At 55.5% G+C, this 24626-nt stretch overlaps 11 protein-coding genes across 11 annotated transcripts; 4 read left to right on the top strand and 7 right to left on the bottom strand.

Moving 5' to 3' along the window:
* Positions 1 to 134: 134 nt before the first annotated feature.
* On the bottom strand, positions 135 to 732 carry BAUCODRAFT_30205 (uncharacterized protein). Its single transcript, XM_007674778.1, has 2 exons — positions 542 to 732; positions 135 to 441 (listed from the first exon to the last, which is right to left on the bottom strand). Exons 1-2 carry the CDS (start codon positions 559 to 561, stop codon positions 279 to 281), a joined length of 183 nt encoding a protein of 60 aa, XP_007672968.1. The 5' UTR covers positions 562 to 732; the 3' UTR covers positions 135 to 278.
* Positions 733 to 987: 255 nt separating this feature from the next.
* On the top strand, positions 988 to 2875 carry BAUCODRAFT_30208 (uncharacterized protein). The gene is made up of 2 exons (XM_007674779.1): positions 988 to 1633; positions 1694 to 2875. Exons 1-2 carry the CDS (start codon positions 1035 to 1037, stop codon positions 2730 to 2732), a joined length of 1638 nt encoding a protein of 545 aa, XP_007672969.1. The 5' UTR covers positions 988 to 1034; the 3' UTR covers positions 2733 to 2875.
* A 436-nt stretch (positions 2876 to 3311) lies between these two features.
* On the bottom strand, positions 3312 to 4616 carry BAUCODRAFT_62936 (uncharacterized protein; the record flags this gene model as incomplete). The annotated part of the gene is made up of 1 exon (XM_007674886.1): positions 3312 to 4616. One exon carries the CDS (start codon positions 4614 to 4616, stop codon positions 3312 to 3314), a length of 1305 nt encoding a protein of 434 aa, XP_007673076.1.
* Positions 4617 to 4865: 249 nt separating this feature from the next.
* Positions 4866 to 9235, bottom strand: BAUCODRAFT_63453 (uncharacterized protein; the record flags this gene model as incomplete). The annotated part of the gene is made up of 3 exons (XM_007674916.1): positions 4866 to 4942; positions 4996 to 7746; positions 8065 to 9235. 3 exons carry the CDS (start codon positions 9233 to 9235, stop codon positions 4866 to 4868), a joined length of 3999 nt encoding a protein of 1332 aa, XP_007673106.1.
* A 563-nt stretch (positions 9236 to 9798) lies between these two features.
* On the bottom strand, positions 9799 to 11174 carry BAUCODRAFT_101885 (uncharacterized protein). The gene is made up of 4 exons (XM_007675150.1): positions 10962 to 11174; positions 10538 to 10760; positions 10308 to 10477; positions 9799 to 10258 (listed from the first exon to the last, which is right to left on the bottom strand). Exons 2-4 carry the CDS (start codon positions 10698 to 10700, stop codon positions 9968 to 9970), a joined length of 624 nt encoding a protein of 207 aa, XP_007673340.1. The 5' UTR covers positions 10701 to 10760; positions 10962 to 11174; the 3' UTR covers positions 9799 to 9967.
* A 143-nt stretch (positions 11175 to 11317) lies between these two features.
* On the top strand, positions 11318 to 13525 carry BAUCODRAFT_101891 (uncharacterized protein). The gene is made up of 3 exons (XM_007675151.1): positions 11318 to 11507; positions 11560 to 11663; positions 11719 to 13525. The coding sequence occupies exons 1-3, from the start codon at positions 11418 to 11420 to the stop codon at positions 13118 to 13120; spliced, it is 1596 nt and encodes a 531-aa protein (XP_007673341.1). The 5' UTR covers positions 11318 to 11417; the 3' UTR covers positions 13121 to 13525.
* A 599-nt stretch (positions 13526 to 14124) lies between these two features.
* Positions 14125 to 19018, bottom strand: BAUCODRAFT_351320 (uncharacterized protein). The gene is made up of 2 exons (XM_007675152.1): positions 16301 to 19018; positions 14125 to 16241 (listed from the first exon to the last, which is right to left on the bottom strand). Exons 1-2 carry the CDS (start codon positions 18972 to 18974, stop codon positions 14617 to 14619), a joined length of 4299 nt encoding a protein of 1432 aa, XP_007673342.1. The 5' UTR covers positions 18975 to 19018; the 3' UTR covers positions 14125 to 14616.
* Positions 19019 to 19081: 63 nt separating this feature from the next.
* Positions 19082 to 19342, top strand: BAUCODRAFT_119380 (uncharacterized protein; the record flags this gene model as incomplete). Its single annotated transcript, XM_007675153.1, has 1 exon — positions 19082 to 19342. The coding sequence occupies one exon, from the start codon at positions 19082 to 19084 to the stop codon at positions 19340 to 19342; it is 261 nt and encodes an 86-aa protein (XP_007673343.1).
* Positions 19343 to 20181: 839 nt separating this feature from the next.
* BAUCODRAFT_351380 (uncharacterized protein) lies at positions 20182 to 21455 on the top strand. The gene is made up of 3 exons (XM_007675154.1): positions 20182 to 20706; positions 20762 to 21097; positions 21161 to 21455. The coding sequence occupies exons 1-3, from the start codon at positions 20425 to 20427 to the stop codon at positions 21335 to 21337; spliced, it is 795 nt and encodes a 264-aa protein (XP_007673344.1). The 5' UTR covers positions 20182 to 20424; the 3' UTR covers positions 21338 to 21455.
* Positions 21456 to 21486: 31 nt separating this feature from the next.
* Positions 21487 to 21814, bottom strand: BAUCODRAFT_153928 (uncharacterized protein; the record flags this gene model as incomplete). The annotated part of the gene is made up of 2 exons (XM_007675155.1): positions 21602 to 21814; positions 21487 to 21542 (listed from the first exon to the last, which is right to left on the bottom strand). Exons 1-2 carry the CDS (start codon positions 21747 to 21749, stop codon positions 21487 to 21489), a joined length of 204 nt encoding a protein of 67 aa, XP_007673345.1. The 5' UTR covers positions 21750 to 21814.
* A 510-nt stretch (positions 21815 to 22324) lies between these two features.
* Positions 22325 to 23004, bottom strand: BAUCODRAFT_30219 (uncharacterized protein). The gene has a single exon (XM_007674780.1). The coding sequence runs from the start codon at positions 22538 to 22540 to the stop codon at positions 22361 to 22363; it is 180 nt and encodes a 59-aa protein (XP_007672970.1). The 5' UTR covers positions 22541 to 23004; the 3' UTR covers positions 22325 to 22360.
* Between the last annotated feature and the right edge of the window lie 1622 nt (positions 23005 to 24626).

The following is a 24626-nucleotide window of genomic DNA, read 5'->3' on the forward strand; positions in this document are numbered from 1 at the left end:
CTTCTCAAGCAGGGCACACGCCACACGACCTTCGGGTCCGCCAGTGTCCGGGCTGCCCGTGGTGGTTGCCGTGGTGGCAGTGCCCGTAAGCCCACCACAGCAACTCAAAGCTACTAAATGGGATATATGGCTGACCTGAGTGTAGGAATCGGTGGATGCAGTGCTGGGAGGTGCGGCCGCGGGACGGCAGCTTCTTGCCGCCGTGTACGGCGTGCACTCCACGCGTCCGGCCGGACCCGTTGGCGCTGTATGTCTCGCTCTAAGTCTCTGTTGCCGTTTCAGATGAACAAGTACTGACGAAAGCTCACAGAGACTGGAAGATAGAGCTCCAACTCTATCGCTACTACGTGTAAGTTCCCATCTACCGTTTCAAGTTCACCACAGAACACCTCCCATAAGCGCAATAAGCAAGCAAGCAAGCACGTCAAGCCGGACGAGCACCTATCAGGATACACAGTCAACGTTGGCTCCGTTGCTTCGAACCGTTTCAACGTAACGATCCATCTCCAGGGCACGCAGTCTTCGAATGTTGCCAACTCACCACACGACCTCCAGTGGCATATACTGTCGTTTTGAGATACTGCCAAGTGATCAGTGACAGTTTGACCGTCACCGCCCAGACTGTTGTCCTGGTTCCGCAGCAGTACTCCTAGGCACGGACCACACTGTCAAAGCTCCAGCACGAGAGACTGCAACAGTCTCACAGCAGCACATGAGAGCGGTTGCTCGTTGAGATAACAGGCTATGATGTCGCAGCCGCAGTATTGAAAACGTTCCCGAAGTCCTGGAGCTTGCCTGCCAAGACTTCGCATCCCACTAGCGCATGACGTAGCGCTTCACCCGCGGACGCGAACCATGGCTTGGCGGAAACACGTGCTTGCTTGCTTGCTGCGCTGACTTTCTCCAGTTCAACTTGCAATGCCTCCTTCTCACCTTCATTACTGACCTATACCCATTCGCAGCGACCTCGGGCTGCCCATCGCCAACAACGCCTTCTGGGACCATTTCCAGTACCTGCTCGAGCGGTCGCAGTGATGGTGCTCTCCAACCCTCTCCGCAAGAACTCGCTCGCCAGCAACCGCTCTTCCGCCGAGGAACCACGTGATTCCGACAATGGTGATGATGTCGAGGTTGTGTCCGGCGAGAATAGCAGCGTCATCTCCCACATCATCTCTCAGCTCCGTCCCGGTGCCGACCTCAGCCGCATCACCCTCCCTACCTTCATCCTCGAGCCGAAGAGCATGCTGGAACGTATAACGAACTTCATGGCACACCCCGAGACACTCCTCCCCATGCCCACCATTGACGACCCCGTCCAGCGATTCGTAGCCGTAACCAAATTCTACCTATCAGGCTGGCACATTAAGCCACCAGGTGTCAAGAAACCACTCAACCCCATCCTCGGCGAGACCTTCACTGGCTGGTGGGACTACCCGGACGGCACTAGAGCGTACTATGTGGCGGAACAGACATGCCATCACCCACCCAAGAGTAGCTACTTCTTTATGGCACCTGAGCACAAGATTCGCATAGATGGCACACTCAAGCCGCGGTCCAAGTTTCTCGGCAACAGCGTCGGCAGCTTCATGGAAGGGATAGCCGTCATGCGCTTTCTCAACCGCGGAGAGCGATAGTAAGCAGCTACACTTCACTCAGTGTGCTTTATGACCGACATAGCTAACGAAGACTGCAGTTTCGTTACTCAACCCAACATGTACGCCCGCGGCATTCTCTTCGGCAAGATGAAGTACGAGCTTGGTGACCAGGCAGTCGTACGCTGCCCAGAGACTGGCCTGGAAGCCGACATCGAGTTCAAGACGAAAGGCTGGGTTGGCGGCACGTACAACGCAATCGGCGGCTGCATCAAAGAGACCAAGAGCGGGAAGCAGCTGTACGAGCTCAGCGGTTTCTGGCATGGCGAGATGTACATCAAAGACCTCTCGACGGGCAAGAAGGAGCTTCTATTCGACGCCACAAGTGCGAAGCCGACCGCCATCAAAGCACGTCCACTCAACGAGCAAGGACCGCACGAGAGCCAGCGCCTGTGGGACCCTACCACGCGAGCGATCAAGAAGGCGGATCAGAAGACTGCAACAGACGAGAAGACGAAAGTCGAAGACGAGCAGAGACGAGAAGCAGCCGAGCGCGGAGAAGGCCATGTCTGGCAGCCGAAGCTGTTCAAGGCGGCACCGGCAGGCGATGAAGAACAGCTGGACTGGATCATTAGCGCACAAATTGACAATGACGCGCCACCGGAGAAGCAAACCGAGCAAATACTCGCTATCGCTCCCATCCTACCCAGTCAAGAGATGAGCAACCGTCAGCACAGCCAGAAGCAGACGCAACCGCAACCGCAACAGCCACCACAACCGCAGTCGCAGCCGCAAATGCAACCCTCACAGCAGCCGCAGCAGGAACAGCCAGTGCCAAGAACGACTGGCACCGCACAGCAAAGTCAGCCAGCGCCAAATACGACTTATATGTTCCCACAGCAGGGACAGCCAGCGCCAAGAACGACTGGCATCCCACAGCACGATGGCGCAACTCATCAGCCCTCACAGACGCAGGCCACAGCGTCGTCTCTACCGCAAGCGCTCAGCGGCATGAGCATTGCGGACGGAAAGGGCGCCAATGGGACGGCGCAGCAGCCACCGAAGAAGTGGCGGCCTAACATGCCGATAGAGCGGATGGGAACCTACGGGCCGGAAACGTACACTGATGCTGAGACGTGATGAGAACATGAGATTAGCTGGCATCATGACTTGGCGTTCTGGGACATGGAGAGTGGAGGATGAGCTGTACTATAGACCACCTACGATACCTATGAGCTCGATGAAGCTGCAGCATCCCTGCATTGATGACCGTCAACAAGCTCCTGTCATGAGTAGGATGTGTTATCGCTGCTGAGTTTTCTCTTCGAGACGCCGTTCTCTGCATGGCAGAAGCGTGAGAGATCCCTCCTAATAGTTCAAGCGCGTAGCACGGTGACCCGGCAAGCCGTGACGGTGCAGCAGTTGTTGGCTTCAAAGCGTACCTCGAGCGTGGTTGGTCGGACACTCATGGAGAATGCACCCACTGTACGCGGGGGTATCGCCTCGAGTGTCGAGCGCTACACTCTATGGCGGTGAGACGGTGCCGTAGCGGCATACTAGTCGAGCAGCTATGCAGGCGTGCCCTTGGAGCCGTGCTGCCGAACCTGTTGCGCATTCAAGGGTAGCGCTAGACGGCGTGTCCTGGTAAAGGCACTCAGCTAATCTATGTCGCCGGTTCTGTCCCATGTGGTGGCACGAACGGCTCTGCATCGAGGTGATTCACTTCGCCTCTTTAGCGAGTGCAACGCAGCCGTCCAGCAAGTCATTCATCAAATCCTCCCAATTCTCCACACCGACGCTGATCCGACAGAGCGTCTCTTCAACTGTGTCATCACTCATCCTTCGCCACTCAATGAGGCTTTCGACGCCGCCTAGACTCGTGGCATGGTGGAAGAGCTGCAACTTGCTCGGGAATCTCCGTGCTTGTGTAGCCGTCTTGAACCAGATGCTGAAGACAGGTCCGAATCCATTCGGCATCTGCTTCTTCAACCAAGCCATGTCTGACGTTTGCAGCGAAGCATGCTCGATTTTGGCAAGCACTGACTTGACCGCACAAGCCTTTTCGTCCGCTTCGGAGCCATCAAGGCAGGCGTTCAGAGCCGCGACAATATTATCACAGTTCTGACTCTGCCTCGTCACCCGCAACTCCAGCGTCCGCAAACTCCGTACGCCCAGCCAGCCCTCCATGCTTCCCATTACCGAACCCAGGTGTAGCCGCTCGCCGTACATGCTCCAATAGTCCTTCTCCCAACCCTCCCTATTCTTCCCAACGGCAATGACGCCGCATAGCATATCTGAATGGCCACCAAAGTACTTGGTTCCGCTGTGCATAACGTAATCCGCACCCCACTTGAACGGGTCTTGCAGCGGTGGTGGTGCGAACGTAGCATCTATCGTCAAGATGGCACCTCGCTTGTGCGCCATCTCCGCATAGTGCGAAATGTCGAACGCTCTGCCTGTTGGATTCACTGGAGTCTCCAGATGCACCACGTCACCTTTGCCTAAGCTCCAGCCCGCTCCCTCGTCATCCCAGCTCTTCTCATCGAACAAATCCACGATCTTACAGCCTGTAAGCTTCTGGTAAATATGTAGCACTCCGTGGCAGCCATGGTAGCCAGCTCCTATTGCCACTACTTTGGGGTTAAGGTACGTTAGCAGAGCATGGAAGGCTGCTAAGCCGGAGTTGTATGTCAAGCATGGCGCGCCCACGATAGATGTGAGTAGGAGCTCTAGCCGCGAGCTGTTGGGTGCAGTCAGGCGTGAGTATACGTGTGTATCACCCGGTATCACTCCGCCGGGCTCGCGGGCTGGAATATCGAGGTCATCGACCGGCTCAAGCTTGTCTGGGTCAGAAGGATATCGGTAGGTGGTGGAGACGTGGAGTGCTGGTGCTACATCGGTGTACTCGTGGATTGCATCGTCTGCGTGTACGCCGCGGGTTGCAAAGGCGTAGGACTGCTGCTGCGGTTTCGGTACGCTCAGCCCAGTTGTGTTGGGATTGCCGTGGCCATTGGAGCTGGCCATGGCCTCAGAATCTGGAGGGTGAAGCAGTGCTGGCGGGTAGCTGAGACGAGATGCGTAGATGATGCAGCTTGTAATGTAGCTAAGTCTAGCTGCTATGTTAAGGCATGTACATCGTAGGTTTCTACTAACTTGCAAAAGCCGATAAGGCCGACGCATGCGTGGGGTAGGCGACATGCCAATCGCTATGCAAGAACGCTGCAAATGGGTATCATACAGTCGCCAATGCCACAGCGATGTCAAAAGGACCTGTCATATCCGTCGTTTGAGTGTGATGCCACGGCTTACGGTCGTGGCAGCCGGGAGTGCTCGTGCGAATACATCTCGCTCTGTGAAACATCAGCCGATCCGGGTGCAACACTAATGTGTTGGAAGAACATACCTTCTTCTGTATCAAAGCCAACAGTGATATCGTCATGTTCTTCAGCATATTCTAAGCCTTCCAAATTGACAAACCGTTGCCTCACAGCCTCTTCCCGGGGCAGCCCTCCTCGATCCCACTTCTGAGGTAACTTGAACTTGGCATCCACGAACTTGATGGCCCACTTCTTGTTCCTGCTGTCGCCCTTAATGCGCTCAAAAGTGTCTGTGGATTTCACCTGGAAGCACAAGGCTTCGGCCAGAGCGAAATCTTCCATGAACACAAGCACCTGGGCAACGGTACTGTGTACGACGACCTGAAGGCGGACGCCCGATGCCTGCTTCTTCTGATAGATGGGTACGACCATCATTCGCTGTGAGATGCCAAAGGTGCTGGCAATGCCGTCATAACGCACTGTGCAGCCGGTGATTGAGGCCTGGAAGGCATGCAAGTCGGTGAGTGTCGCGAACGTGAAGGTACGGATCGTCATCTCCTTCTGTGCCATTGCTAAAAGCTCCGTCATGCCGCTTGCTACTCCTTGCGATACATGCCGGCTGTCGATTGACATGGCCAAGTCTTCTTGCGCATTACGCAGGATTTGTACAGCTGGCAGTGCAGTGTCAGCGCATGGCAGGCGCAAAAGCAGCTCGCCTTTCCCAAGGTTGAGTCGATCGGTGAGGCACCCCGCGGCATGTTTTGCGACAATACGCAGACTCTCTGATCCGGTAGTGGATGGTGCTCGCGGACTCGGATCGTCGGGCTGGCAATTCGTAACGCCCAGCTCCTGCCATTGCACACTGTGCAGAGCAGGATGAGCGATCGGACTTTGTACGTCGCTTGATGAAGCAGGCTGAATATTAAGGCCCGTCAAGGCCATCTTGGCGACGATGACTTCATCCGAGCTGATGCTGATGCCATTGAGCACATCAAACAATGCCTGTCTGCTCGCAGAATCCGGAAATACCAAGAGTAACCTACACTGCCGCTTATCTTCCTGTATGCGGATAACCATGGCGGTGGTGCCTTGCGCAGCAGCATCCGTAACGAACTCAAGAAACATTGGTAAGCCTCTGCCGATCTTGTGACTTACACTGCTTAGCGACTTGTGCGACGGATCTGTCATTAGCAGTAAACGAAAACCATCGTGCTTCTTTCGCAGCCATCTTCCGTCACCGTGCTCTGCTGTGCGTTCGAAGACGAAAGCAGAGCAGCTGCTGAGTTTCTCCTGCGGAAAGGCGCGAGACCCAGCAGAGTCCGCATACTGTAACTCGGCAAGGCTGACTTCATGCACGAGCTTTTCATTCGCTTCAGCCGCCAGGCTTTGCTGCACCTTTCGCGCGTATTCGACGAGATTCCACAAAGTGCGAAGGTCACGCTCCTGCATGCGTACAGTCACCTCGAAGCCGCGAGGAAGACTGATGCCAATGCTGTGTGAGCCGGACCTCCAGGACACGTCGCGCCAGCTGGGCCCTCGTTCGGGACCGTGGCGAGGTCCTAGCCTTAGATTCACCAAAGCGGACTGGCTGGAAATGACGATGCTAGGCTGGAGATCTTGCTTGTCACGTAGCATTGTCAGCATGCACGGCACCGCCACCCTATCCGTGTTTGCATCGTCCGTATGCAGCGACAGGTCGACCGGAAAGCGGCCGTAGCAGAATGTGGTGCGATCGTCGCCCAAAGGCAACACCTCCAGTGCACTGATCGCGGGTGATGGGCCACCTTGCATCATAGTGTTTGTTACATAGCTACCTAGTACGGTAGCCGCATCTGCATTGAAGCGCGGGTACTGAAGCCAGATAGTAGTATTTTGGCCTTGTATAAGCGACTGTGCGGGCGGCATCAGCTGACTGCGAATCATAGAGGCGGACAATGACTTGATGTGACTGCGCAACAGCGCAACAGACTGCTGAAGCTGCTGCTCTGCACCTTGCGGCAAGCGTGCACCCGGCTGGCTCTCAAGCGTATCGAATGGTTGAAGGTGATCCGACAAGATCCACCAAGCTTTCGCGAGATCAACATGCGCCTGTATCAGTAAATCACGGTGAAGATTGGGTTCCTGCTGTCGCTGTTGCAGAAGGCTTTCGAGACCGGCTTTGCCCTTCAGGTACCACCACAAGCCCGCTCTCAGCCATACCTGCGGCGTACATTGGTCAGCTGGGCGCTCCTTTTCAGCTGTAAGCCGGAAGACGCCGTTCATATGAGCTACGCGCCCAGCGAAATCAGCTAGTGCGGCATTAGCAGCGTGGTCGTTGTTCACAGGTGGCTGAGAAGAAGGTATGGGGCGGTTGGAAGAACGCGCGGAGTCTGATGAGCCCGGACGCGGCGTGTCGGCTTGTCGCAATGTGGCTGCCGGAGAGCGAGCTGGTTGCGGCTTTGGTGGCGCAGCGAAGTAGTCGTTGGAGGCTGAAATGTGCGCACCAGGTGAGAGAGCAGAAGGCGTAGGTTGAGCGGGAGAGAGTAGGGCGTTTGGCGGACTGCGACCGTGCGGACTCTGTCGAGATACGGGTGACGGACGGTTTGCACTCGAAGCTTGCACCTCGGAGGCTGGCAATTCTCGCTTGTGCGGCGAGTACTGACTGCGAGGTAGGGTTTCTGCTGACCCTTCGGAGCGGCCACGAGGGGACGGGAACGCGTCATCGCGAGAACTGGGTTGACTGTTCGGACCAGCTCTGGAAGACCCAGGAAAGCGGTTGGCGCTGCCGCTGGAGTGGCTGGGCTGATTGAACAGCGGATGTGGCTTCTCCGGCACCGACTGCGCATCAAAGGTACGGTCTAGCACTGGAGAGTGTGATCCACTGCGGTTACTGTCGGTCGTAGCACTCATCGTTTGTGTCGTGACTGGTGTAGGAGCCGGAAGAGGCGCCGCCGTTCGTCCGTTTTCCGGCTGGACTGCACGTATATAGCTTGTTTGTATGTCGTTTGGCGCAGCATGTTCCCTGTTAGTTGACTGTCTCGAGGGTGACATAGACTGAGGTTGGTTATCTGGCGCGTGGCGCATATAGCTGGGTTGCTCCGTCGCGCCCCTTTGTGGAGAGGGTGCTTTGCCGCGCGTCTGACTTAGTTGGGTAGCTGCTGGAGCAGATTGACGACCCGACTGCGGTAGAGCACGAACCCGGGAAGCCTGAGATGGTGGGAGAATGTATTGATTTGCTGGAGTCTGCCCCTGAGATGACACAGAAGCAGGCGAGCCATCTCTGGACCGGCGCTTCATATATATTGGGTCTGCAAAAGGCGAGGGACCGAGCGGAGAGAGCGCTGAGTCCGGCGAGAGACTATCGCCCGGGCTGAATATTGTCCTCACAGGCTTGCTGGTAGCCGATGTTGTTGACAGACCAGTAGCTTGCACTACCGGTTCAGCTTGGCCGGATTCTCCGTCATCCTCACTCTTGATCTCCATACTACTGGCGCGCCTCAAAACCATGCCCTCGCCAGCTTCCATATCCTGTCGACGCTGTATCACTGGCGACTTTGGCGCCGCTGACAGCTTTGTGCTACGTTCGATTCCCGCTGTCGACGGATCCGACGAACTGTAGCCGGACGGCGATCCGTTTAGTTGAGTGTCGATCATTGGTATATTCCATGAATGAGCCTCATACGTCTCGTCGTCGGAGTCTTCGTGAGCCGTCTCCTGCATATGGCCGAGAAACCCCGTTGGTGTCCGGCCAAGACTGGGCTTGTGCGGTAGAATATGTGGAAGTGATGGTGAAGCATGCTTTCGCTCCATAGGCGCAGACATCTCGAAGTGAGACGTTCCAGCCCTCCGCACAGGCGGTGGCCTAACCGCCTCTTCCGGCGAAGTCGGTGCCTTTGCGGCCTCAGTGGTTGGCCTCTGCGCGACCGTGCCAGGCCATGGCATGTTGTCGTCAAGCGGAGCCGGCTGGCGCGCTGACACAGATCGCGGCATAACCGCTTTCTGCCTACCCACCTCCGTCGGCGGCTCAAGCGCATCGTCTCCACCCTCGCCAACGACCTCCGGCGCAGTCTTAACGAAGGCCACCGCAAGACCCTCTCTCCGCCTCGGCTTCCGATACCCTGTCCACTCTGGTAAGCTCGTGCCTTCCTTGTCAAGTACCTTAGCTTCGTTCGCGGCTGGCCAGCGTTGTGCTATCGCGATATCAATCTTCGGTCGCATGCTCTTCTCCGTAGACGGCTTAAGGAAGTCGACAACATCTTCGTTAAGCTTGAAGGGCTCAGTACTGGCTGACTGAGGCGGCGTCTCGTTCTCCTTGAAGACCTTGCCCCATTTGAACTTCGACTTCATACGTTTTACTTCGCCGTTCTCAGCCATTATCTCTGGCCTTCAGTCTATCACTGTGCGACGCTGTGTATTGTAGACGCGGCATTCGTGCAATTTAGTCACGTTCCCTGCCGCGAGTCTTCTAAGTGCCAAGAGCACGCAGGTTCCATTCAATGCGCTGCTCAACGTGGCAAATGCAATGCCACAGCTCGCGTGCCTGAGCTCGAGGAAGGGAGGGGGCTGGCTGAACGGCTGGTGTTGATACGAGCGGTTACCGTATTGGTATATTTAGCCAATACGCTTAACTGCGATAAGCATTAGAACTACAGGGTCTTTGTCGGGTTCAGGTCTGAGCTTAACGCGGGGTTATCTAATTGCGCGATGCAAGCGGCCGATGCCCAAGAGGCTCGTTGCTGTTCAATGCCCACTAAGGATGTTTGAATGAATCATGCGATTCCCAAGAGCACAAGGTCATGGAACGTAAAGTATACATCAGTGGAACGACATAGGACCGCTGTATGGCCTGTCACATACGTGGAGGTACGGCACGAACACAAGAGGACAGGAACGACGGCATGGTACTGATGCATGTAAGAAGAGAAGCATCCTGTCTGCTACATGCAATCTACTTTTTGAGGCTAGCATAACAGCAACAGCCAGCCCTCAGCACCGCATTGTTTTCCGCTGATGCTGCCTCGTCTGTGTGTTTCCACGCTCGCTTGCTGCTCAGTCTTCCCCACTTCACGCGGCGCCAGCTTACTGCACACCGGCATCATCGATCATCGGGTTCGTGCTGCCCGTGGAACCGCTCGACTGGCCGCAGCTCTCGATGGCCTTGACGACCTTCATCGAGTCCTGGTCGGCAACCTCTCCGAAGACGACGTGCTTGCCATCGAGCCAGCTGGTCACGACGGTGGTGATGAAGAACTGGCTACCGTTGGTGTTCGGGCCGGCGTTGGCCATGGAGAGGAGACCGGGCTTGGTGTGCTTGTGCTTGAAGTTCTCGTCGGCGAACTTCTCGCCGTAGATGGACTTGCCACCCGTGCCCTAGTGCGTGTCAGTGTGAGAATGGGGAGAGTACACTTTGTATACGGACGTTGCCGCGAGTGAAGTCACCACCCTGGAGCATGAAGTCCGGGATCACACGGTGGAACTTGCTGCCCTTGTAGCCGAACCCCTTCTCGCCGGTGCACAGAGCACGGAAGTTCTCAGCGGTCTTCGGAACATCTGTGTCGAAGAGATTGAAGTTGATACGGCCCGTCTTCCCTGCAAGAAGTTAGTGAGCTTTGCACCCTTTCGTCTCGTGGTTGTCTTGCAAACACGTACTCTCCTTGCTCCGGGGGTCGTTCCAGCTGCAGTCGAAGTAGCACTTGACAACCATGTTGGCGGCAGTGGCGTGGAATGAACGTTGAAGAGTGTGTTGGTTTGAGTAAAGAGGTTGTCGAAGAAGTTGTCGTGTTATTGGAGCTGTGGTATTGAACGAAAACATGTTCAAGTGAGGGGCTCTTCGTTGAGGGAGACGTCGGCGGGGTAGTGGCGTGGTGGGGCACTGATGCACAAGTGAATGAGCTTTCAGGGTCGTTGACCTCACTTTCTGGGGCCTTGCGCCGCCGGCTGAGGCTGAGGCTTGGCAGGAGGTCCTCCTCCGGGCAAGCAGCAGCAGCAGCAGCCATAATGTATAGCAGCACCAAAGGCTGAACGCCGTCTTCCGAGAGTGGGACGTAGTGCAGTCTGCTTCAGGGAGACTCACAATGTAAACCGGGTATGATCAATATCGAAGCAAGCCCTCAGCTAGGCATCATCAGTCTCTGTACTCTGCAGGCGACTCTGCTTGCGACTCTGTTTCGGCGCTCTAGAGGCACCACTGCTGCACTCAACCTACTTATAATACAATCCCTCCGTATTGTACAGGTCCAGCGCCGCCTATGCAGATCCTTCGCCGTATGTGATGAAACTTGATGGCGAAAAAGTAACCTTCCATCTCGTGTTAGAGTGCAGAGATGGAAGCCATATGCGGGCCGAAGCGCCCCTGAGCGCCATTGACGGACGAGCATCTGAAGGCACACAAAGAGCTCTTACGGCTTGTACAATCCATATACTATAGGCTACACTTCTGAGTCTTGTAGGGTTAGCCTGCGTTGCTCGTCGCGACTTCGTCCGCTCGTACTGTAGTAGCTTGGTAGGCTTGCTGTCGCGTGCCGCCGACATGGATTGGAACGACATCAGAAACCAGGTCAGCAACCTGTCGCTGTACGACGTAAAGGCCGGCATCCGAAAGGTCCAAAATGCGGTTATGGTATGGTGATCAGAACATCAACGGTAGGAGGTCGGCTAACCAGCGCTTGCAGAACTACACCGAGATGGAGGCCAAAGTCCGAGAAGCCACGAACAATGAACCTTGGGGAGCGTCTTCCACCCTAATGCAGGAGATCGCAAACGCGACGTCCAATTAGTACGCGTCTGTACAGGAGTTCCATATTGTCGCGCAGGTGCTTACGGGTGTGTAGCCAGCAGCTAAACGAGATCATGCCGATGATCTACAAGCGCTTCACCGAAAAGTCCGCGGAAGAGTGGCGCCAGATATACAAGGCGCTGCAGCTCATGGAGTTTCTTGTTAAGAACGGCAGCGAGCGTGTGATCGACGATGCCAGATCACATCTCAGCCTGCTGAAGATGTTGCGGCAGTTTCACTACATTGACCCTAATGGGAAGGACCAGGGCATCAACGTGCGTAATCGAAGCAAGGAGCTCACTGATCTGCTGAGTGATGTGGAAAAGATTCGAGCTGAGCGCAAGAAAGCGCGTGGAACGCGGAATAAGTACTCCGGCCATGAGGGTGGTGGAGGCCTTGGTATGAGTGGTAGCAGCAGCGCTAGTCGGTATGGCGGCTTCGGCAGCGAGAGCGGTTCTGGTGTTGGAGCCGGGTATGGTGGTGCCACTCGCGGCGTGTACGGAGATGGCGGCGGCTTTGGCGGGGAAAGCAATGACGATTACGACGAGCCTGAACGGAGAGGCGGTGCTGAGCAGTTTGAGGAGTACAATGAGTTCGACGATGGAGGTGCACAAGCTCCGCCAGGCAGGCGGAAAGCGGACCAAACAGCAAGTGCACGCCGGACGCCAAAGAAGGAACCTGTCAAGCCTAAGGCGCCGGAAGTGGACCTATTCGACTTTGGCGATGAGCCTGCTGCACCTTCAAATGGTACAGCGGCTGCATCGTCCAGCGCTTCAGCTGTCCTGTCACCGCCTGCTCCAACCACTATAGGAGGCGATGACGATGACTTTGACGACTTCCAATCAGCGACACCGGCCCCAGCCGCTCCAACACCGAGCATACCAAAACCGAATTACAGCTCTTTGCAGCCGCCGGTCTCGACAGCTTCCCCTTCTTCCACCACACAGTTTGCACAGCCTTCTCCACAGCCTGGCAGTCAGCAAGCAAACTTCAGCAACATCTTCTCGACGACGTCGCCGCTATCGGCATCTGGAACAAGCACTTCCACAGGCCCGAACTACTCCGCCTTCTCTCCGCCACCGGTGCCAGTACAGCAGCAATCCTCCGGCTACCAGCCTTCAGGACCGAATTATTTCACATCCGTACAGTCATCAGCTAGTGCGTCAGGGTCTGGCGTCACTTCACCAGCCGCCTCCGTGGGCGGTCGCTCAACGGCCGCAGCGAAGAAACCGGCTGCCGGCGGGGATGCCTTCGCCTCGCTGCTCAGCGGCAGCGGAATGAAGAAGGCTGGCACGCCGACGCAGAAGGGACCGACTATTGCGGATATGGCGAAGCAGAAGAGTCAGGCTGGACTGTACGGCGCTAACGCTCCGGCTGCGATGCCTACCCCGGCGTCAAGTAACGGCACGAATCCGGCCGGCTCAGGCAGTAGTGGGCTAGATGATCTTTTGGGTTGACCAAAAAGTGTTTGAGCGATTGAGATATTGAGCGTATATTTGGTGCTTCCTGTAGAGCGTTACACTCTTAGCACTCTTGAGCGGCCAGATATTTCAGTACCTAGTCCGTCGGCACACTTCTTGGCGCGACTCTGATGCCAAGATTTCGTTGATGGCCCGTGCGCGTCGCAACCCACACCGGCAAAATCCGCTACAGACTTCCAACATCTCGACTGCGGAAACAGATTGTCAAGGCGCAGAAGCCACACAACACCAGCCAATATCACTTCTCGTACCACTTCAAGATGTCTGGTAAAGGGTATGCATCCACCATAGCTGCCCTCACTGCAGACTGAAACAGCGCTGACTTCTTCCAAGTGGTGCCGCCTCGGGCAACAAGCTCAAGATGACCCTCGCTCTTCCAGTGTACGTGCCATAGCACATTTCTTACGGCTGCTACGTCTAACATCGTCCCAGCGGCGCCGTGATGAACTGCGCAGACAACTCCGGCGCTCGTAATCTCTACGTCATTTCCGTCAAGGGCATCGGCGCCCGCCTCAACCGTCTTCCAGCCGCAGGTGTGGGCGACATGGTCATGGCGACCGTCAAGAAGGGCAAGCCGGAGCTGAGGAAGAAGGTCATGCCGGCGGTGGTGGTGCGACAGAGTAAGCCGTGGAGACGGCAGGATGGCGTGTTCTTGTACTTTGAGGACAACGCGGGCGTGGTAAGTTGTGGATGGCTGCGAATGAAGTGAGTGCGGATGGATTAATGCTGACTCTCTACACCGTAGATTGTCAACCCGAAGGGCGAGATGAAGGGGTCAGCGATCACTGGTCCAGTCGGCAAGGAGGCTGCTGAGCTATGGCCGCGTATTGCGTCCAACTCTGGCGTGGTGATGTAAATGGTTTCAGCGCTCGACATTGTGCTTCGCGTAACGCTCGGCAGGCGTTCAGACAGGTAGTCCGGCAATGTTACTTAAGCGGAGGCAGATACTCACGCAGACAAAGAGATTCTACCAAAGACACCTTTTGCACTGCAGTCCTTGTCACTGCGCCTTCACGTTTACACACCTAAGAGAAGTGTCATCGGGGTTTTGAACACTGAGCGAGTATTGACACAAGTACACAGCTATAAACTGGAGTAGGAAGACGCTGTATTGGTATCACCCCAGTTTGAACAAATAACCCGCCGCTCTAACGCACTTTCGACCGCAAAAAATAAGTTCGCCTTAGCCCGTCGAGGCTTCGACTTGCGCGAATTGAATCTTCGACTGGCTGGACCCGTAAAGTGACCAAGCTCTCCTGAAATAGAGATGGATTCTCAGAGTCCACGCCATAGCCGCTCAGAGTACCGTGGTTATCTTGGCGAAGACTGCTCACAGACTTGCGGAACGTCTCTCGTGTCTGCCAGTACGCTTTCCGCGTTCCCTCCTTCATCGTCTCGCTCCCATCACGCGGTGCATGCACAGAGAATGCCCGCAAACTCCGAGCCGCCATTGCGCGCTCGCTACTAGCTTGCTAACCAGACGGCGTCACGTTCCGGCTGTTCCTGGTCATGAACCTGTTCAAGCCGCCCTTCTTGCTGCTTGCAGGCGATTCGGCACCTGGCGGTTGCAGCATACTAGCCGCGTCAGCTGACTGGAAGCTCGTACGTAACACAACTGTGCCGCTGCCGACTTTAACATCTTGCTGTCCGCCTTGCGCCTGGTCATTAATGAAGAAGGCCGCCTCGCCGAGGATGTCACTGCCAAAGGGCTTGTGATTCCGGACTTGCACCCGGAACTGCGAATCAGCAGTACATTGAATCTTCTTTGTCTCCTCGTAGTGTACGGCGCCATCTTTGGCCTTGTGGTGGTCTGTCTCTACCACCTTCTTCAGGCCCTTAGGTGTGTCATGCAAGACGTGCACCTCTAGCTTCGGATCACCCTCGAAGCCAGACGCGCTGACAACGGTGACGGTTGCAGTGCCAGACTCGCCTCGTCCCGCTGCTTGCGACATGCCACCATAACTCGAAACTCGCTTATGCGCCGGTGCAGGAGTTGCTGGTAACTCCTTGTTCGCACCGTCACCATTGGCGTAGTTGGCGTGGGGAGCGGTTCCGTTCGCGGTCTCTGGTCGGCCCGGAGATGTCGATTCCATGCTTGTCTCATGCATGTCCTCGAGCCCGCCGTTTGCACCCTCCTCTGAAGGCGAAGCCGGCATGCCACTGTTCGTCCTTCGCTTGAAGCCGCGGCCAAGGAAGCCTGCTCCTTTGGCAACAGTACCGCCAACGAATACAGCGCCCTTGCCAACGCCCTTTACGGGCGCACCGACTATCTTTCCAGGCGCGGCGAAAGTACCGGAGAATGTGCTAGAACCCTGCCGGCTGCGCACTACGAAATCTGGCTTGAAGAGCATCTTAAGCCGGATGGACCCAGATTTGCCATCTAGGCCTAAGGTCACTTCCTGTGCCTCTAGTGGCTGCAACAGGTCAAGGTTGATGGCTGCCTTGCCCAAGAAGTCTGCTGTCTTGCCCAAATCCCAGTCATAGACGTTGACTTCAAACTTGGCAGCCGTCCGACTCCGCACTGGCACTTCGAAGAACTCGTTCCAAGCCGGATGCAAGGTCTTCTTTTGAACTTCCGTCTTGTACACCTCCTTCCCATTGAGCACAAAGCGGCAGAATGGGTCCGAGTAGCCATTCCGGTCGGCCGCAGGAAGGTCAATGGCATCCAGTACATCGACACGGAGGTTGCCGGAGTTATTGAAGCTCTCGCTTGGGTCGAGCTGCATCTCTATCGGCAGGAAACGCATGGAGACAGTGATTTTGCTCACGCGGCCTTGATCGTCCCTCAGGGATATTTGAGTAGGAGTGTAGAGGCAGCGGCGGAGCACGTCCAGAGTCTGACCGGTGATCTTGGCCTTGATGGGGTCGTCCTTCTCCTCCCCTTTGCGGTTCACGCCGGAGACGAGGCGAAGCGTGATGCGTGAGAGATCGAGCTCTCGTACCACCGTATCGCCAGTCTCATTGAAAGTGAAATTCGTGCTGCGAGCCTTGGCGCTGCTGTAAGCAGGGAACAGATTGTCGTCCATAACGACTTCCAGATGCGTGTCTGGATGGGCAAGCTGGCCGTCGATGATTCTGAAGATCAGCACGCCGGGTTCTGCTGGGTTGTCAGTGATGCTTCTACGGCCAATGGACGCTTTGTAGGAATGTACGTACCATACTTAGTGAGGTCCTCTGGTCCGATTCGAACCTTGGGCACGCTCGCCTCTTGCACCTCATTGGTCTCTACCTGCTCGTCTTCGCCCTCAGCAAGCGCCTTCCGCATCTCAGCCTCACCCTGTGCCTGCTTCGTAGACTTCTCACTCGTCACACTCGCAATTGTTCCAGCGGTGTGACTGCGAGAGTGCTGAGGCGAAGAAGTTGCCTGGGTGGCTGCTTTCTCCGCGTCCGCGGCTTTCGCCTTGGCTTCCGCCATATCGTGTTCCTCTTCCTCTGGGTCAACGACGTTTAAACATGGGTAAAACGCCACGGTAAAGTTGATCGTGCCCTTTGGCGCGCTTGAGCCAATGCGGACGTGAGCTGTGATTACCTTATCTTTGCTGTCGTGGGGGAGATACCGACCATCCTCGCCCAGCTTTACATACTCCGACGCAGCAATTTCGAGCTGACCCATGGTACGATCGTCTTGTGTGGTCTCTTCGTCCATGACCTCCACTACAAGCTTCTCACGCGGCGAGTGCACCGGCACGTAGAAGATCTCGTCCCATTCAGGGTTGAGGTTGTTCTTCCAAGTCACAGTCCTGCCTTTGGGGATGCCGGAAAGCAAAACCCGCATGTACGGGTCAGATTTGCCAACCTTGTCCAGGTTCTTCAGATCCCGGCCGGATTGGAAGTGGAAGCGCATGACGCCGATTGGCGTGATATATCCGCCGCTACCGCTGAGTGCGCCTTTGAGCGCAACTGGCTTCCACTGAAGTAGCATCTTGGCGCGACCGGTTTTGGCACCAGCGAGATTGTACCATTCCTGGCCTTTGCTCATCAGGTCTATCATGTCATCCAACTTAATCTGGTATGTGCCGATGACAGGGTCAATAGCTAGGTCCTTGTCGTCTTTGATCACCAATCCAAGCTTGGCTGTCTTGCGATCCGTGATGAGCATCTCCTTTGTCGCGTTTGGGAAGACAGGGCTGTTGGTTCGACTGAGCTTCTTGGAGACGGCGACTTCCTTGCCGTTGAGTAACAATACGGCGTACGGGTTCAATGCGCCAACCATAGACTTTGTGCCGTCAAGGTCTTTGGCTTGCTCAACCGTGAACTTAGCAATACCGGTGTTGCTCTCCGGTGGTGGCTCAACGGTACCATCTTCGAGCTTCTTGCCCTCGAGCACTGGGAAGAAGCGAATATCGGCTTGCACAATCCCACGCGGCCTTCCGGATGAGATCACTTCAAGTTGCAGGTTCTCATGCTCAGGGTCCGCCTCGAGCTGCTCAAGCTGGAAGACGCACTTGCCAAGCTCCTTATCTTTGCGAATGTCGTTGAAGTCCCAGACAGTAATGGTGAGCGGCTCGCGCAAGCTTGTGAGAATGACATTGACTGTCTCATTCCACCGTGGATTGGCGTTTCCGTCTACCTTCTTCGTCCGTCCAAGCTCCTCGCGGTCATTGATGCTTACCGTCGCGTACGGATCAGGCGTGCCCGCGAATTTGTCAGTGTTCTTAAGGCCTTGAGCACCGTGGAAGGTTAATGAGAGCACGCCGATAGCTTGATCAACAGCAGTACCGGCGAGCAATTTGGCGATCTCGATCGGGAAGACGTTCGGAGCGTACATCATCGGACCAAGATTCCCATGCACCTGCTCGTTGATAAAGCCTTCCAAACCAGGTACGAAGTTAATGTCAAAGCCAAAAGACTGCGGCACAAGAGGATTGAGCTTATAGTCGAACGTCGGTCTTTCCAGGAAGCAAAGCTCCGCACGCTCAATGAATGGATAGTCAAGCTGCAGTTTCATCTTAATCCGCATCAGTCCGGAACAAGCCATGTCCTCAACGATAACCTTGAGAGCCTTAGATGCCAACCCTACGCCGAGGCGTACTTCCAACACGACTTTTGGATTGATCTTGAGCTTGAGCTGCCGGGCAGTAAGGTCGGCAGTGTCATTTGGCGTGAAGCTGAACTTCCAGTCCATCATGATCGTGTCTTCCTCCGACGTGGTATACGTCTTGACATGCTCCATACGAGGCGGCTTCGTACCTAGTATGAAGCTCTCCATTCTCATGCTGTCAAGGAAAGCCGGCACCGAGGTGCTAATGATCTGATTGACCGAGTCCCTCACCACGTTGCCAATCCATGGGTATAGTATTGGCCACATTCTGATCAAAGCGATGTTGATCCATTCGATGCTCTCGACTTCGGTTTCCAGCTTGGCTTTGGCGACCTCCCGCTGTATGTCGTCCCGGAAGTTGCGGCGGACCCGTCGAATCGACGTCCTGTAGTAGGTGGCGCAGAAGGCCATGATGATGAAGACCCACGCAAGTCCGCCACCCAATACAGCAACCGTCCACGACGCAAGGCATGCGAAGATGATGACTGCCGTATTATGGTACCAATCGCCGAAGAGCTTGTCGTCAAGCCTGGTCTCCAGTAAGTCTTCATGGTCGAGCAAGGTGGCGCTCTGGTCTTGATCTCCGGGATTGCCGAAGCGCGGAGCGCCGCCGACGTGGCTCCACTTCTCCGCCTCGTCTCTGGATATCAGTTGACCATCCTCCTCCACTGGCGAGACCGGACCTTCAATGGCCCCGTCTTTCGAGGGCTCAGGCAAGTCGTAGCCGGCGGTCTCACCATCATCCTGATCGCTGACCAAGGCGGCGACTTTGTGCGGGACGTGTGGCATTGACTATAGCTCCTGTCAGCGCGCACACCACCGTACAGGGGGCCATTAGCAATACAGCTTTTGAGCGCGCATTCTGCTCTGCTGGACTTAGACTAGGGTCATTTATGATGACTGGGGCGCCAGCATCCCTAGCTTCCTGTAGGATCGCTTGTTTTGCTGTTTCACCATCCACCGCGCTGTTCGGGTCTTTCGCTGCCTCCATCGCAGCGTGCTGGCGCCGCTCCGCCTCGTACCCGCTCATCCCCTCCAATGCCGTCGCCGAGGCGACCGTATACACCGTGACTGTGAGGAGCCGCCCTGGGCTGGCCGTTGACCTACTCCCAACACGCACAAAGAGCTGCAAACGAGGTCTGATATGGAAGCCTTAGAGTTCAGCCCAGCTACAAGCCATAGAGTAGTTGTACAGGGAAGGTACGAGCAAGGGAAGTTTACACAAAAGGAAGGTGGTTCGCCGATCCGACGCAGAGGTGGTTTATAGAGAGTGAGCACGAACGTGGAGATGGTGGTGCAATGGTCAGGCAGCGCAAGCAGAGAGAGTGGCTTGTTCGCGCATACAGTCGCGCAGCAGCTTGCTTGCTGAGAGGAGCTTGGACCGCGACGCGACGTCAAGCTAGCGTCAATGGGTCAGTGCCGCGGTGTCGATGGCCGTGCTAGGGCCAGTCGCATACCTTAGAGCATTGGTGGGAATAGAGCTTTCCAAGGGCTACAGCCTATACGTTGCTCAACAGTAGCTGTGGAGAGGATAAGTGCAGCATTGTAGAGGAAAGCATTCCACCCGTTGCTCGTTCCTGTTATCTGGGTCCACCAATCGAAGCCAAGCTCTGCGGGAGCGGGCGCCCTCGTGCAGCAATAGCGCAGAGACGGGATGCAGGGCCTCGACCACGCCACGTTAGGCAATTCCACCTCCACAGCCTGCGAGTGCGACAACTTGTGCTCTGTACAAGTGTGCGGCATCGCCGACATAAGATGCTGCCTCAGCCATGATCAGGCTACACTTCCCCTAGAGGACTGTCTGAAGCGACTACGCTCAGGGTCTCCGTCCGCTGCCTAGATCAGACTCCCGGAGTCTCAACCGCTCCGCTACCACGAGGCTTGCCAAACCCAGCGCATAACGGTGCTTCGAGCTATTGATGTTTCTATGTCTCTGGCACTGTATCGTGCCCATAAGGTGTTGGAGCATTGCAAGGCGCCTAAGGCTCATTGCAGGCTCGACCATGCAATACTGGCAGATTTCGCGGACTTAAGACAGGGCTTATCCGGTCTGCTCATACCGCGCGCATGAAAGAGTTGTATGATAGCTGATCATTTTGTGCATCCGAATGCGTCATGGTCATCACCATGGACATAAGGGCTGCTCGATGCCGGTGTAGTTCGAAGAAGCATATGAGCGCTAGAACGAACCATCAGAGCCAGCCTACTTATTCTCTCAGCCTCCCAATCACTGTAGCATATGGCTTCATCATCCCAAGAGATCGTCTTCATCACTGGCGCCAATACGGGCATTGGCTTCCAGATTGTATCGCAACTCCTACGTGACCATGGAGACCGCTTCTACGTATTTGTTGGCAGCCGCACGCTCTCGAAGGGTGAGGCAGCGGTGCAGAAGCTCCACGCTGAGGGCTCGAAGAACTGCGAGGCCGTCCAAATCGACGTGACGGACAACAGCTCGATCACGAGAGTGGCCAAGACCGTGGAAGCCAAATTCGGTAGGGTCGACGTGCTGCATATCAATGTTCGTCGCAGTGCAAGCGTACTTTGTGAAGCTTCGAAGCTGACTCGTGTCTAAGGCCGGCATAGCTCACCCAGATATGCACAATCAGAAAGCAGGACAGGATCGGAGACCGATCTCTGCGACCATAATGGAGACGATGCATACTAACGTCGCTGGCGCCGCGGAGACTGCCGAGACCTTCATACCACTCTTGCAGAGGGCTGAGAATCCGCGCATTGTCTTCATGTCGACGTCGCTCGGCAGCCTGACAATGAATCACACCATACCGGGCATGAATGCACTATGGCCAGCGTACTCCGCCAGTAAGGCTGCGCTCAACATGATCATGCTGTACTACTGGGGTCGCTACGGTAAAGAGATGCGGATTAATGCATGCAGTCCCGGTCTCAGAGTACGTCCATGGCCTCATTGTTTCGAATCTAAGCAGAAAGCAGCGTGACTAACCTGTGGCTAGGCGACCGCACTCAACGACTTCGGCACTGCAGGTGTACCCAGTTGGCTCAAGGCTGGCGGTGTTGAAGGTGGCGCACGTAATGCGATACGCCTGACGCTACTTGGCAAAGATGGAGAAAGCGGCACGCACACGCACTGGAAGGACGAGGAGGATAAGTGGGAGAACATTCCTTGGTAAATGATCCTTAGCATGTCTCAACTCCGAAGGAAGGTGATCGGGTCAGGATGACCTAGGACGCCTTGCGAACTGTCCTGATAGCTCCCAGCATTGTTCTGAGGTTAAAACTGAAGGTCGCCCACAGTAGGCTGTCGTCCAGCTTGCTAGCTCTATCCCCAGTATCCGTAAGGGCGCAGTCGTTCATCCCAGAACCTGCCGCCATAGTCTGCGCTTTTAATCAGTATACAAGAGCGCATCACCGCCATAACACAGTTTTTTTTTCACCTGGCGGCGGACTCCAGTCCGGATCAACGGTACGCTGCTGTATCGAGTAGTCATCGATATGCTCCGCCGGATACATCCTCGGACCCAGTGGGTGTCCCCACATGTTCGGCTCATCAATACCAACATATCCAACGGCACCCTGCGGCATGGAAGGGTTGCAGCCCGGTCACGTTCGCTCGAGGGATTTTCGTGTAATGGATCGGCATATTTTCCTAGCTGTTGGTGGGTGGGAGGGGTCAGCTACGCCTCAGAAAACTTCTATAGACCTATACAGTGCTCTGCTCACCCTGGCATTCGGTATCATACCGTGTGGAAGCGGCTCGGTAAGCAGCGACGGTCTCCGCACGTAGTCATCTGTCCAGGTACCACGCAGACTAGGGCCGTAGTTTGGACCGTAGTCCATCCCTAGATACTTGTCGAAGTTAAGCTGACGTGGCGAAAGATCGATGCCAGGTTCTACGGCCATGTCTTCAAGAAGGCGGTCCGAGAAGAGCGTTTCGTGTGCGCTTTCCCCAATTGCATGTGGGCTTGGTCCGTAGTAGTGCGCCCTCGGACCGTCATAGTCGTCCAAGATTGTACCATCTCCGACGTATCCGCCAGTGCCAGGGTCGTCATTGTAATAGTAATCGCAAGCACCAGGTGGAGTTAGAGAATGCATCATGTAGGCTTCGAAGGTGCCTGGCGTGGGTGGTGGATCATGCCGCCCAGTAGGCGGCTGAAAGCCGGGTCGCAGTCGTACGCCGGGACACCGTACGGATTTTAGGCTGCCATAAACGTAATAGGTGGGATGGACAGCAGTGAGAAGGTACGAATGGGGTATTGCGAGTACGAAAATTGGGGCACCGCTCGGTGTTTTGACGTTTTGCGGACGCTTAATTCGAGCTCTGAAGGACATAGTGGCGCGGAGTAGCTTCTAGTCACTCTAGACCGGCGCTTCATGGGGGTGATACGAGCAGCTAATGCGAGGAAATAGTGGAAGCACGATACTTATTCAACCCCTGCTCTGCTGCTGTAATGGGCTGCTAAGGTACACCACAGTACACAAGCGAGTAGATTGGGCCCGCGCTGCGCTTTACGCATCATGTGCTTGCGAGGCTGGATAGATTGGTGGAAGCCAGTCCGGCAGAAGACTCAAGGTCTGGGGTGTGACACGCTTTCGACCCGGCGAGAGCGCATGCGCCTTAGATACAGCGCACCGCATCGTCCATGTTGCGGAACTCATTCAGTACGAAAAGCTGAAAGCTTCACTGTTATCACTATTTTCCGTTGAGGATGCTGGACAGGATAAGGTCTTCAAGGTCGTGGTCTACTTCAGAATCGCCAGATACCAGAGATATGATGGTCGAATTAGCTTCGGACAACGCGTTTACACTGAACTAACTCAGGCTGAATTGCTGGGTGAACGAAACGTAATGAAGTGTACATGTAAGTTGACGTGAAGTCGGAGATGGAGCTGATGAGAATCTGAGCCTAAGGCAGTCAAGCGCTGTTTCAGCCTCATGGAGCTTGGACGCTGCTCCACGTTTGGGCGTCGAAAGTTCCAGCTTGAATGTGTGCATATACATGTAGTTGTAGAAGCCTTGCGTGCACTTGCAAAACCACCTTTTAACCAATTGTCCGACTTTATATCGACGAGTATAATTGATTAGTCTAACGAAATGGCTGCCGCACTCAAAGATGCTGGCAACAAGGCGTTCGCCGCCAAGGACTTCAATAGTGCAGTGTATGTCAATATTTGCGGGCTGTCGATCATAAGCCAAAGCTAATGAGTGCCACAGAGACAGCTTCACACAAGCCATTGAGATCGAACCGCAAAATCACGTGTTGTACTCGAATCGATCGGGAGCCTTCGCTTCACTCAAGCAGTTCGATAAAGCGCTCGAGGATGCCAACAAGACGACTGAGATCAAGCCGGACTGGGCGAAAGGCTGGAGCAGGAAGGGCGCTGCCATGCACGGCACCGGCGACCTTATTGGTGCAATGGATGCTTATGAAGAAGCACTGAAGCTCGATCCTGCGAACGCTCAAGCCAAATCTGGTTTGGATTCCGTTAAGAGAGCGATCGAGTCTGAGGCTCAAGCGGACGGAATGGGCGGTGGTGCAGGTGGCTTGGGCGGCATGGGCAATATGTTCAAGGATCCGCAGATGATTCAGAAGCTCGCAGCGAATCCGAAGACGAGCAAATACCTGGCAGACCCGCAATTCATGGCCAAGCTACAGAACATGCGAAACAACCCGAATGCGATGGGCACAGACTTGTTCAGCGACATGCGGATGTTGGAGGTAATGGGTGTGCTAATGGGCATAGACATGTCGGTGGGTACTGGTGAAGATGCGGCGAAGATGGCGTCGGAAGCCGGTGCGTCGAAGGTGGAGGAAGATGGCGAGGACGTCCCAATGCCTGATGCGAGATCGGCACCAAAGGAGGAGGCACAGAAAGCACCCGAGCCTGAGCCTGAACCTGAACCGGAGGCGGAGGACGAGGACGCAATTGCTGCGAAGAAAGCTAAGGAAGAGGCGGACAAGGAGAAGGCGCAAGGCACCACTTGCTACAAGGCGCGCAAGTTCGATGAGGCAATAGCACATTACACCAAAGCTTGGGACCTACATAAGGACATCACATATCTGACCAACCGCTCCGCCGCCAACTTCGAGAAGGGTGACTACGAAGCCTGCATTGCCGACTGCAAGCAAGCAATCGAGCATGGCCGGGAGGTACTTGCCGACTTCAAGCTCATCGCCAAGGCATTCGGTCGCATGGGTTCAGCGTATGAGAAGATGGGCGACTTGGCGAATGCCGTAGAATATTACCAGCGCAGCTTGACCGAGCACCGAACACCCGAAATCCTAAACAAGCTGCGCGCAGCCGAGAAGGCCAAGATCAAGGCGGAGAGGGATGCGTACCTCGACCCACAGAAAGCTGAAGAGGCACGCGAACTTGGTAATGAAAAGTTCAAGAACTCCGACTGGCCCGCTGCGGTAGAAGCGTACAGCGAAATGATTAAACGTGCACCAGATGACCCAC

This window comes from Baudoinia panamericana (genome assembly GCF_000338955.1).
Source record: "Baudoinia panamericana UAMH 10762 unplaced genomic scaffold BAUCOscaffold_2, whole genome shotgun sequence".
Classification (NCBI taxonomy): Eukaryota; Fungi; Ascomycota; class Dothideomycetes; order Mycosphaerellales; family Teratosphaeriaceae; genus Baudoinia; species Baudoinia panamericana.